Below are 12,110 nucleotides of genomic sequence, written 5' to 3'. Positions count from 1 at the left end.
TCATTCAAAACAATGTCCAAACGCAGGGAAGAGAAGCGTCCAGCGGCAGGGAAAGGCGAGACGGAGCAGCGTGGAACCGCACTGCCTTCATATCTGCGGTCACACCGGCCAATCACTGATAACAAGTCTCTAATGTTGTTAATGTTGAAAATGTTCGTCTCTAATCCAATACTTGTATTTTCTCTCAAATATGTTCATGGGTTGACCCTTACATTAGTGCTGAAATACCAGGATCCACCAATAAGCAAGTATGTCTGCACTTACTGTCGGTGGAATTGATAAAACACAGACTGATCACCTTCTTATATAGCACAGGAAAACAGGTGATAATGTACTGAGTTCATCACTAAACTAATCATACTTTATTAAAAACTTTGGGCAAATTCTTTGTATTTACATTACAGTACTTCAGGAAGCTGACAGGAGTCAAGGGTCATGCTCAGGGAGCCACAATAGCGACACGTCTGATGAGTTGATCAAACCTACAAACTTCTGATCTGAAGTCCGCTTCTCCAACCACCGTCTCTCCACTGCCCTACTATTACACAACTACTAGTTAATAACACTAATACGCAGCACTAACTGTTTATTTTTTACATGTAATGCATTCAAAATAATGACATGGATTCATGTAAGAGCATGAGGTTTGTTGTGTTCAAGTTCAAATTTGAAATGCAAAACACAACCAGCATTGTTTTTCTAGGTCTTAAAAATTTTGTGAATTAGGATCTTTAAAAATAAGGAGCTGCAGAATTGTTAAAATTGCTCTTCTGTGTTCATGTTTAATATCACATTACGAAGTTGAAAACACTGAATTTTTGATATTTTTATCCGAACTCCATCTCTCTCTCTCTCTCTCTCTCTCTCTCTCTCTCTCTCTCTCTCTCTCTCTCACACACACACACACACACACACACACACACACACACACACACACACACACACACACACACACACACACACACACACACACACACACACACACACACACAGACACACACGCAGACATGATTAAATGTGTGTTTATTTTATGTTGCTGACTTTTGGAGATGCTCTCTTGTGTTCAGAAATAAATCATTTGGCTATTTCGCATCTTATTAGTTACAGATTTATGTCGAATTCCATTTTAAGAAAAGATAAGAATCGTTTATATTCTAAAACAAATACAGTGTACATTTTGTTGTGCACTGGGTTCAACTGGGAAACATTTATTGATACTAAACTGTTGCCCATGCAGTCTCTTCCACAGGCTTCAGCCACTCTGGTTGTGCACCATGGTCACCATCAAATATTAACATTACTCTAGAAAATCTTAATGTATGGATAGTTAGAATGCCTAAGACCCAGAACATGCAGTGAATACGAATAAAGGAGAACAAGCTTTGTATGATAGCATTAAAACAGCGTGTATAAAAACCTATCACCTTCCTTATTATTATTATTATTATTATTATTATTATTATTATTATAGTCCCTTGGTTTATATTCATTAAATGTAGAGGTTAGTTAGAAAGTTTTTTTTTCCAACTTGACAAGAAATCTAACTGCGCCTTTCCCCCCCTCATTCCTAATATTTGCGCAATTCAAGAATTAAACACTTGATTCCTCTGTCTTTTCACACGTTTCTGGACTAAAATTCGGCCTTGCTGCAGTGCTGCTGTCTCCCCGCGGAGCTGCAGGTGCCTGCAGGGGGGCTCACCGCCAGCAGGAGCCGGTCCCTCTCCATCAGGTCGGCCAGCCTGTGCAGCAGCCTCCCGCGGCTGGACGCGTCCATCCTGCGCCACGGAGAGCCTCTCCGCTGGGCCAGCTGAGCCGCCTTCACCGCTTTGTCCACGTCCTCCTGCATGCACGTGAAAGGTCAAGAAATAAAGTTAACACGGACACACGCATGATCAATTTTCTTAGAGAATGCGTTGCTTTAAATTGCACATTTAGATGGAAAGGCTTCAATTTTTGTGCCGCGCAAAAATTGAAGCCTTTCCATCTAAATGTGCAATGTAAATTGGGTAAAATTATTTTTATGGTATTGATATAACGCCATATTGCATCAATTTCGCTAATATGACTTGCCTCATTGTTAGTTTTAATTAATCTTACAGACTAAAAATGACAATTACGCACAAATGGTTTTCGGCAAATTTGAAGGTGGGAGAGTGGCCAACCGTGTGCGTATTGAGTAAAAGAAATGACGGAGTAAAAGAAAAGCTCAGTGTAATTGGGTTACTTTAGTTCGTTTCTGGACTGGAAAATCCAGTCGAAACATGTAAAAAAAAAAAAAAGTAGGTTGAAAGAAGCCTAATTGCGCGAAGAGGAGAAAAGAGAAGCGCTCTCCAAGCTCCTTACTTTGTCCGCCTCCTGGATGTCACAGATCCTGACACCTGTCGCCGGGTTGAAGGTTGGAAACGTCCTTCCTCTGCTGGATGTTCGCCACTCATTGTCGATAAAAATCTGCAGAAAGTGCAAAATGTTTTGGTTTTTCCTCTCTTTTCCTATAGTGGCGCAATTAAATACACCACGCCTGAGAGTGGATGCGCAGCGTGCGTCACCCCCGGGGGGTCGTTACCTTGGTGTGTCTGACTTCCTGGACTTTAACAGGCTGGGGTAGAGACGGAGCCGGGGGCCCCTCCGCCTCTCCATTCTCTGCCGTGCCGTTCTGAGCCATTGTAGGTCAGCAGTCCAGTCCACAGACTGCTCCTCTCCTCTCCTCTCCTCTCTCCTCTCGCTGTCCGGAACGTTTTATATCGATGCGTCCCTCCCTCCGCGCGCAGCCCAACTCCGCCCCACATCCAAAATATCTGCACATCACAAAGTTTGTGCAACCAGGGGCGTTTCTAGACACCCTGGGGGCCCGAGGCAAGAAGGACTTTGGGTTCTCCCGGCCTCAGAATAATAATGAATGAAGTCCAGGGTGACAGATCAGTAAAGAAATACTTTATTAAATAATTAACAGATAAGATACATATTTCAAACTTTACACACAATATCTAAATGCCAGAAAAGTGTGATTTTTACCACAGTCAAACTGATTTTGACCAATATAAACATTAAACCGTGCACCTGTGTGTGCTACTGTCCTGTGATAAAATAATTATTATGCTTTGTTTAAGACTCAAGTCATTTTGTTACATTAAATTACCAGTTACATTTATGTCATCTACATTCAAAACTCTTATTATTTTGTGACGTCTCAGGATGATCAACCAGGGAGGTTGCCCTCAGTACAGGAAGACTTCATTACAGAAGTAAAGGGTTCATCTGATGATGATCTTGCAGAGTCTGTCAGCAGGTATTTGTCAAAACTTTCTCTCTCTGATGATTTTGAGTCCTTAAACAAACAGACCAATACAATAGCTGTGTGTACAAATATTTTAACATCATTGTGCTTTTGCAAGCTGTTGAGTGTTATGATTGTTAATCTTCCCAATGTGGAATCTTACAGTAAACAAATGGGGGAGTGCAACAGTTGCAGCTCTGATGAAGACGAATATATTCAGCCACTTCTTGCCAGCCTCACCAGGTCCAACAGCAACTATTTGGCCAACGAAAGTTGTTTGTCTGATATGAACAAAAAGGACCAGGCCCCGGCACAGGATGTCTTTCAACAACCTTCAGAGTCTGTCAACAGGTATTTGTCAAAACTTTCTTTTAAACAAACAGACTAACACAATAGCTGCTAAGTGTGTATAAATATTCAACATCATTGTGCTTTTGCAAGTTGTTGAGTGTAATAATTGTTAATCTTCCAATGTGAAATCTTACAGAAAACAAATGGCGGAATGCGACAGTTGCAGCTCTTATGAATTTGAATATATTGAGCCACTACTTGCCAGCATCACCTGGCCCGGCTGCAAATATTGGTCCAAATATAGTCAATCTGACCTGAACAAGAAGAACCAGGCCCCGGCACAAGATGTCTTACAACAACCTCCAGGCTCTGTCAACTGGTATTTGTCCAAACTTTATCACTCTGAGGAGTTTTAGTATTTTAAGAAAAAAGACTAACCAAACTGAAAATAACAATTTTCTTTCTTGCTTATTAAAGATCACCACAACAAAATGAAGAGGAGACAAAGTGCACGACTGCTGACCACTCCTCCTCCACGACGGAAAAGAACCAATCCAACAATAACCCAAGTAAGCACCTCAATGACAAGACAAGCTGTTATTCATAATTGAAAAGTGAATGGATCAGTTGGATGGGCTTTATTTTACATATAGTTAATCAAATAGCTGCACAAACTTTGGCTGAAAGGCTGTTTAACAGCATTGTTTTACATAACAAATGTCATTTAGTTTTTCAGATTTGGGACCTGGAAAAAAATATGTGAGCAGGAGACAAGAGAAAAAAGCAGAAAAAGAGAAAAGCTTCTCAATGTGAACCGGCGACAAGACACCACCCCACCCCCCACTTTCAGCTTCTCTTGTCTGACCCGGCTGGGCCCAAAGTTTCAATCCCCACTGTATAAATAACTAAAAAATGTCAAAAACATCCAAATACTGTTGCATGACAATGAGTCTTGTTAGAGTCTGGTATGTAACAACAACCCAAAATGTGACAACAACCTGAATTGTTATAAAATATACGTACAGTAATAGATTACAGAGGATAGAAGACTATACATGGCTTGTGCAACAACAATCATCCATACATACTATACACTGTATATAGATCAGTGACGTGCAGTCAGGGTGGTCAGGGTCAGCAGTGCCAACTCAAGGCTGAATTGAAATGAATGAAAAATTAATTTTCATTATTTGTTTTTATTATAATAATTATAATGTATTTTTCAATTTCCAGTAGCTCACAATACCTATAGGTTTGAAAGTATCAGCATTTTGTGCTTTTCATAGCCCAAATGACTCAACAATGGTATTTACTGGTATGACAGAGTCACTCATTCCTGCACTGTTCTACTGTGAAGGCCACGGCCCTCCCCTGGAGGAGGAGTGGATGTGTGAGTGAGTAAATGTAGGTTACCACAGTTCAGGTGCCTGTGAGTATATTTGATTAGTGTGGAACAAGCCATGTTTCCTTTTGGTGCCGATGATTTGATATGATTCTCCTGCTTTTATTGGAGCCAACTTAATTTATCCATATTGTTTAGTTTACTTTTCTTTTTCCATTTATTGGCTCTTTTTACATTTTGAAAAAATTCTATTTGGTTAAGATAAGGTGTTACTGATTGAATCTGGGTCCTGGGTACTACTACACCCCCTCTATTTATTAGCTACCTGGAGCTGGGGTTACAAATGTAAAAATCATATCATCTCAAAATGTCCTTTTTTAAAAAAAAACCGGAGAGCCTGATTCTGCTCCTTGACATTACTGTAAAATTCACAATACGAGCAAACCATAAAAATCCCGGAGTGGCTCATTTGACCAACCAGAAACGAGGAATGGCTGGCTCGACCGCAACATCATGCAAGCATGCATCTCTGCATAATGTATTTTAATATATTCGATACTTCCTGTAAAATGCTGCATATTATCAACATTTTTCATAGATGAAAGAATATAGAAATATTATTGTTTTGTTTTTTTTAATTCAGGGAAACAATAAACTGCCAAGCTTAATTTTTCTGGGCATGGAAGTAGTAAAAGTACAATACAGAGCAGATGATGTATTTATGAAGTATGAAAACTACAATCCCGGGATGTTGAAACACATTTAAGAAGAACACACAGAACAACTCTTGTTCCACCAATCCATTTTGTTTTGAAGAGGAATCATGAAGAACAGACAAAAGTATAAGATAAATTTAACAATTCATTACAATTCAATTCTTTATTTTTACTGAGAATATTCCACTATAAACATTAACAATGGGAGAACACGGACATTCGTTTGGCCAGACGACCAATTTGGATTGTAATTATGGTGACTATCAACTATAACACTACCAAGTCCCAGGAGAATATGGACTGGGAGTCATGACACTCTGGAAGAAACTTCTTATTGCCCAGCTATTGAGCATGTGCAGAAGTCAAAACTATATCTACGGTCAGACTGTTTTCAAAAAGTTTTGTTTTCAGTGGCGCTGTTGTCATGTAAACAGACACCCTAACACTATAAAATGTTTCTGTTTTCACTGAATGACGATGTCATGTAAACAGGGCCTAAAATTGTTATGTATGATCAGTACGGAGCAGGTCGAGACAGCAGGCAGTTTTCTACGTTACGTATGGTTGCAGACATCATGTGAGACCAACAGAATCCTCAGTTTCCTGGAGAAAACGGAACATTGGCCCCACACAATATATAATTTGTGGACTAAATCAAGAATTGCTCATCAGGAATTTTTCCTGTTTCTTATTTCTCCCCTAAAATTGATTTCATTTGAAGTTGTTCTAAGTTGCCATATTGTGCCCAGTTTTCAAAATGCTGATTTCTTTAAACTCAGCCTTTATAAGACAACCAGTTACAGTCGGTGTCAGTATTTGAAGAGATGATTATCTAGTGCAGATAGCAGTGATCGGGCCTTTCTCTCAATACTCCTGGTGTTCCCCACAGAAATATTCTGTAGGTACTCATGCGTAAAGTGTCACACCTGAAATCTTTGGCCTTGTCTTGCGTTCCCGGCAATGAAAAATAATGAGGCTCAATTCACTCCGTACAATATTTACATTGTACACAGCTGCTTTGATCTGCCTCCATCCGCAGATTCGGGCAGACTGCAGGCTGCTCATCAAGCATGCAAAGGTGTTATGAGTTGTGATGTTCCTCACAAAGTTGGTTTTTGCACCTGGGCCTGGTGAAGTTGAATAGACTTGGACACATGCAAACAAATGCTTTTGTTCTTGGACACAAAGCTGCTTGCTTGCTGCGGACTTGCTCTCATACACAGTCGGCCATTGTTTCCCCTTCATCGCTTCTTGTCACTCTTTATGTCAAAGTTTAATTAGGACAACGAGCTCTCGCAAGCCCATTTCTCACTTCAGCAACTTTCTAACACTCCATAATGAGAGACCGGGGGCTCAAAGGGATTGGCCCAAACCAAAAGTGGGAGCTGGCCGGGCGGAGGGGAGTGAGGCAAGGCATGTGTGTGTGCGTGTGTGTGTGTGTGTGTGTGTGTGTGTGTGTGTGTGTGTGTGTGTGTGTGTGTGTGTGTGTGTGTGTGTGTGTGTGGAGAGAGAAAGAGAGCGAGATAGAGAGAGAGAGTTGAAGATGAAGGGGTGGTACAGTGTGATGCAGTGTGGATAATGCAAAAAAGTCCAGATACATGCAAATATACAGGAAGAGGCTCAGGAAACTAGAGACTTCATTTCATAAGCAGTTTTGATAACAAGTGTTGAAATATCGCAAAATGAAAAACACCTCCAAGAAAAAGATCTTGAAGCTTTCTAAGAATTACATTCATGATTTTACAAAACCTAATTTTACATTGTGGTATTGAACTATGGATGCTGACAGTAACATGATTCCTCAGGTTTTTCTCTTTTTTCTTGTACTTGAGTGCTGCCTATAATGAAGTTGCCGAAGACCCTATATGCTTTTATTCAGATCTTAAAAGCAAAACGTTTTTGTTTTGTCTCTAAAAATAGTTCAAATAATCTTAAAAACAATAAAGGATAAGTGTTAGGCCCACTAGATCATATCATAGATGATATGGGGGTTAGCATTAATCACAGGAATCCAGGTGACGTACAGATAAACTTTATAGTCATTTATAGTATAAAAGCCCTTTGTGTCCTATAATAATCCAGATAAATTCTTCTACTTCAACACATAAATCTATTATGTCCACTTTATATGATTTGGATTTTTGTTGTCACACAATTGGACGTCTTTCCAGTTGAATTAGTCTTTATTTTGCACATATTGTTTAATTTTCATTGAAAATAACATGAAATTATCTTCACCACAAGATGGAGATTTGCACAATCCCGGGGTCATCTTCTGGTCTTCATTTGAAATAATTAAATTGTCATTTAAATACTTGTCTTTTGGATGCTATATTTGAGTTTTGATATAGTTATGAAGAACTCAGTTCTGTTTTTATTGCAGAATAACTGCAGTAAAAAAGGACCCCAACTGTACCTAAAGTTAGAGTAACTGATAAACTTACTGATGAAACGCTTTAAACCACCAAGCTAAATCCACGCGGTGAGAAGTTGCAGCTTTTGTTTGCTCGTCTGTTTTGGCGCTGTGCACGCTCATGTACACATGGGATCTTGCGGCTGTGCTGCTGGGTGGGTGGGAGCGGGTGTTGTTGGAGCCCTCCAGCAGACTGGGTGAGGAGTGCATCCTGCCGTGGGAAAGTGGAGCCAGGTGACCTTTTCCTCCAAGCTTGGCTGCTCAGTCTAATTGGCACTGCACACCTACTAACGAAGGTCAAGGCTCCACCCATCAGTAGCCTTCAAGATCAATTAGAGCAATTACTCACACAGCCAATTAGAGAAACGGGGGCCTTTGTAGGTGGCGGCTTGTCATTGGCTGCCCTGCATTCCTCATGTTGATCAGACGATGGAAAAAACACAAAATACAGGAAAAGTAGACAGTTCATTTGTTTATTGTGCAAACAGAAGTTTATCCATTAGCTATCTGCATACCTGTGATTATTTCTCACCCCAATATTATTTATGTTATGATAAAGTGGGTCTAACACTGATCCTTGTGGGACACAAGGCACGAACACTAGTTTGCTTGTAAAGAATTTCAAGACTCTTTTTGTTTTCTTCTGTTGAGTTTTTTTTTTTTTTAATTCAGAGGAACATATTTTTGAAAACTGCAAACATACATAATCTATAGCCAAATTGTTGAAGTGTTTCAAATAAAAACACAGATTTGATTTCCTTGAAGAATGTTGTCATATCATGCATTAAAGTATTGTAGCTTCATATTGTACATTTCTTGATGCTGTTTAAAGAGATGAGGGCCTAAAGACCAGAGTGTAAAGCAGTAAGAAAGGTGAATGAAATCAAAATGGCTTCTTGTGCACCCAGTGAAGTGAAAGTGGTACACTACTGCGTGTGGAGTTTTCAGGGAGTGGCTGATCAACAATGCCAGACTTTTATTGTGAACCGTGGTCAAAGTTAAGTGAAAGTCTATTGTTTCTCGACGAAGGTGGGGGGGTGGAGGGGGGGGGGTCACAGAGGGAGAGTGGGATGCAATTCAGATGGGAAGAGATTGAGTGATAGTGAAAATAAGGCGGGAGGTGGGAGGAAGGGAGGGAGGGAGGGAGAGTCTGAGCGACTGAGATAACTCTGTCCAGGTGTTCACAGCCAAACAAAGGCTCTTTTCAGGCCCCGATGAGAACATGTCGCTCCTCCACTTGTTGCAAAATACACACGGCAGGAATGGGAACACATCTCAGACAGGAGCTTATATTCTCCTACTGTACCAAAATATAGCGAGAGTAAAGAAAGCCTCTCCGGTTACACGAGCCCGACAACAAAGAGCTGAGAGCCACATTGTGCCTCTCCAGAACTTATGAGATGAGCAGTAGAAAGAAGCCAACACAGAAGGATGACAAGTCCTAATCATGGCTACAGGGAGGAAAACTGTGATGAAGCAATATCACACTGTATTAATGGAGACTCGTTTAAGTACGTGTTCCGGTTAAACCTAGTTAAGTTTAAAGGCAGAAAACACATGTGATGTGACTCACAGGTAACCGAAGCCAGAAGTTTAATGACAATGAATTCAAGACATCCAGTTTGTCCATATCTCGCCGTCGCTTGTCTCCATTTACACATGATCATTCTTCTTTGTATCGGTGTTGATGTTGACGTGAAAGAAAGGTGCAACATCGTCTCACCATCACAGCAATGTTGATATTTGAGGTTTGAAGTTTGTTGCATTGTAATTTATTTCCCATGTACAGAAAATACAATCAGGCTTATTTTGGGTGACAAACAAAAAAAGATGTTGCCAGAATATTTTGATTGTTTGCTGGTGTTTATCAGTTGAGTTTTCCTCCGTTCCATTGGATGGAGTGTTACAAACAAGATAAACTGGACTGAAAAGAAGAAAAAGAGAACTTCTATTACCTATATTTATTGTCTTGAGAAATTATTCAAAGTTGACATACATCACAAAGCAACTTCCACCTCTACTAGCAGCTTACTGGTTTTCATGTTCAAGTGAAAACGCAAAACTTTAGGGTTTTTGTGAGTCCGTTTACACGAAAACAGTGCTCGGTGCCAGTGAAGATGCAACTTTTTGAATACGGCTTGCAAGGTGAAAGTTTTCAGAAACGCTCCGACTCTGTCTCCGTGGAAAAACACAACTTTTTGGAAAAATGGACTTGGTAGCTGCGTCTCTCCCCCTTCAGGCCTTGATTTGCTCCACGAATATGTTCAAAATGTAAAAGTGAGATCATCAAAGGGATTAAATTTGTCGACAAACATCAATTGACGAAAGAAGCCAACTAATCAGAATCTTGCAGGTTGTAGACTAACATTGATCGTCACTCTAAATACGTTGCTCAGTGGAATGGATGATTGTCTCCTTTCCTCTTGGCACTATATTTACTGACGGTTTCATCACCGGTGCAGGTTTTGACATCCACATCCATTGAGTGCCGGCTGCTCCGCGGGTTCAGCTTGCAGAGGTGATATGTGTCTGCCTGGCGGTCCTCTGTCATCCCCCCCGAGCCCCAGCTGACAGAAGTCAGGTCGGAGCCCTTTGATGTGAGGAAGAGAGTCCTCCTCCTGGCCGTTTCTCACCAATTCACATCAGTCCAGCCACTTACGAGGAGTGAGAGAGCGCTTTGTGGTTTCAGATCAGAGCAATTTGCAAGTCCATTCACAAACAGGATTAAACAAAAGAAACACAGATAAAGAGCTTCTCATCACTTCATCTAATGACAGTAGATTAACTTTCCCACTTGGTTGCATTGCAGTTATTCAGCCGCACACGTAGGGAAAGAAGTTGAAGAATTTGATGGGTTATCAACAACCCAGTGGCGAGCACACAGGCACACAATCAACAACACACACATGCACCGGTAAACAATTTAGACTCACCAGTTCACCACCCAAGTCTTTGCATTGTGGAAAGAAGCAAGAGTCTCTTTAGAAATTGTGCACGCATCACATACCCATGTGTATAGTACACTCACCAACACACACACACACACTTACTTTATCGATTTAACTAACGCGGAACTTAACCTAACCCTTTTAAACTGCAGCCCCATCGCCAAAGTCTCTCACAGTCATATACACCGAATCAGTGTGGCACGTCCAAGAACATCAGTGCCTTAAAATTGATTGAAAGATCTAGTGGTTGCTCGGTGAAATGCTTAAAGATCTGGAGATTATGATCAAGATTATTTATTACTTGCTTTAATGCACGTATAAAACGGTACATTAACGTTTACATTAAAATCCTGTGTCGGGACATGTTGCGTTTTGGTTTAAAGACGTTGGGGTGGGCTCCTCCAGTCTGTGTGCTTCCAGTATTCAGGTTCAGTCAAAACAGTAACACAAGACTATGAGCAAGAAGAGAAAGGCAATGCTTTAATGGCACCGGAGCCACCAAGGACACATCACCTGCTCTCCTGTTGCAGAGAAACTCTCGGCAAAGTACACAACTGGACTGGAACTGTTTGGGATGCATGTTGAATCAATACGCCTCATTGTGTGGAAACTCTGAGTGGTTCTGTGAGAAACTCCCACAGGTTCTAGGATAGCCGGCCCGTTCTCCTCCACTGTTCACGGATGGATGAGTGGCTACAGAACGAGAGCACATTTGGGCTGAACACATTTAAAGTCACTCAGTGAATTCACCCATAGAGTCCATGTTAATAACAACTGTTGACAAACCCAACTATAAAAAGGCTGCAAAGATGGGCAGAAACAAATGAAGTGGCAGGAATAAGCAACAATTAAATACGTGTTATACAACCAGTGGTTGCTTGTAGGTGGGCAAAAATAGACCTTTTTGAGAGGCAAAGCCTTTTTAAAGCTGAGGTTGATGATACAGAGGAGGTCTGTGAAGAACTACTAAACAAACGAGGGATCTATTTTGGTAAAATCTTGCTAAACGTACAATTTTAGAAGACTATAAAGATCCCACCTTTGGCAGTGCATATTATCATCACGTGTCAGAAAATCAGCAGAAATCCTGAATCATTGTCATGAAAATATTGGATATACATAGGTA

At 40.7% G+C, this 12,110-nt stretch overlaps 1 protein-coding gene across 1 annotated transcript in view; it reads right to left on the bottom strand.

Moving 5' to 3' along the window:
* Positions 1 to 2,703, bottom strand: part of aldh1a3 (aldehyde dehydrogenase 1 family, member A3) — a 33,967-nt gene extending 31,264 nt beyond the window's left edge. Inside the window, exons 1-3 of the mRNA XM_080499238.1 lie at positions 2,564 to 2,703; positions 2,344 to 2,448; positions 1,700 to 1,840 (exon numbers count right to left, since the gene is read on the bottom strand). Coding sequence (XP_080355364.1) covers positions 1,700 to 1,840; positions 2,344 to 2,448; positions 2,564 to 2,662 — 345 coding nt within the window. The 5' untranslated portion in view covers positions 2,663 to 2,703. The remainder of the gene's footprint in view (positions 1 to 1,699; positions 1,841 to 2,343; positions 2,449 to 2,563) is intronic.
* Between the last annotated feature and the right edge of the window lie 9,407 nt (positions 2,704 to 12,110).

Source organism: Blennius ocellaris (genome assembly GCF_963422515.1).
Source record: "Blennius ocellaris genome assembly, chromosome: 1".
In the NCBI taxonomy this organism is placed as follows: domain Eukaryota; kingdom Metazoa; phylum Chordata; class Actinopteri; order Blenniiformes; family Blenniidae; genus Blennius; species Blennius ocellaris.
This window is presented reverse-complemented; position numbering and strand designations above follow the sequence as displayed.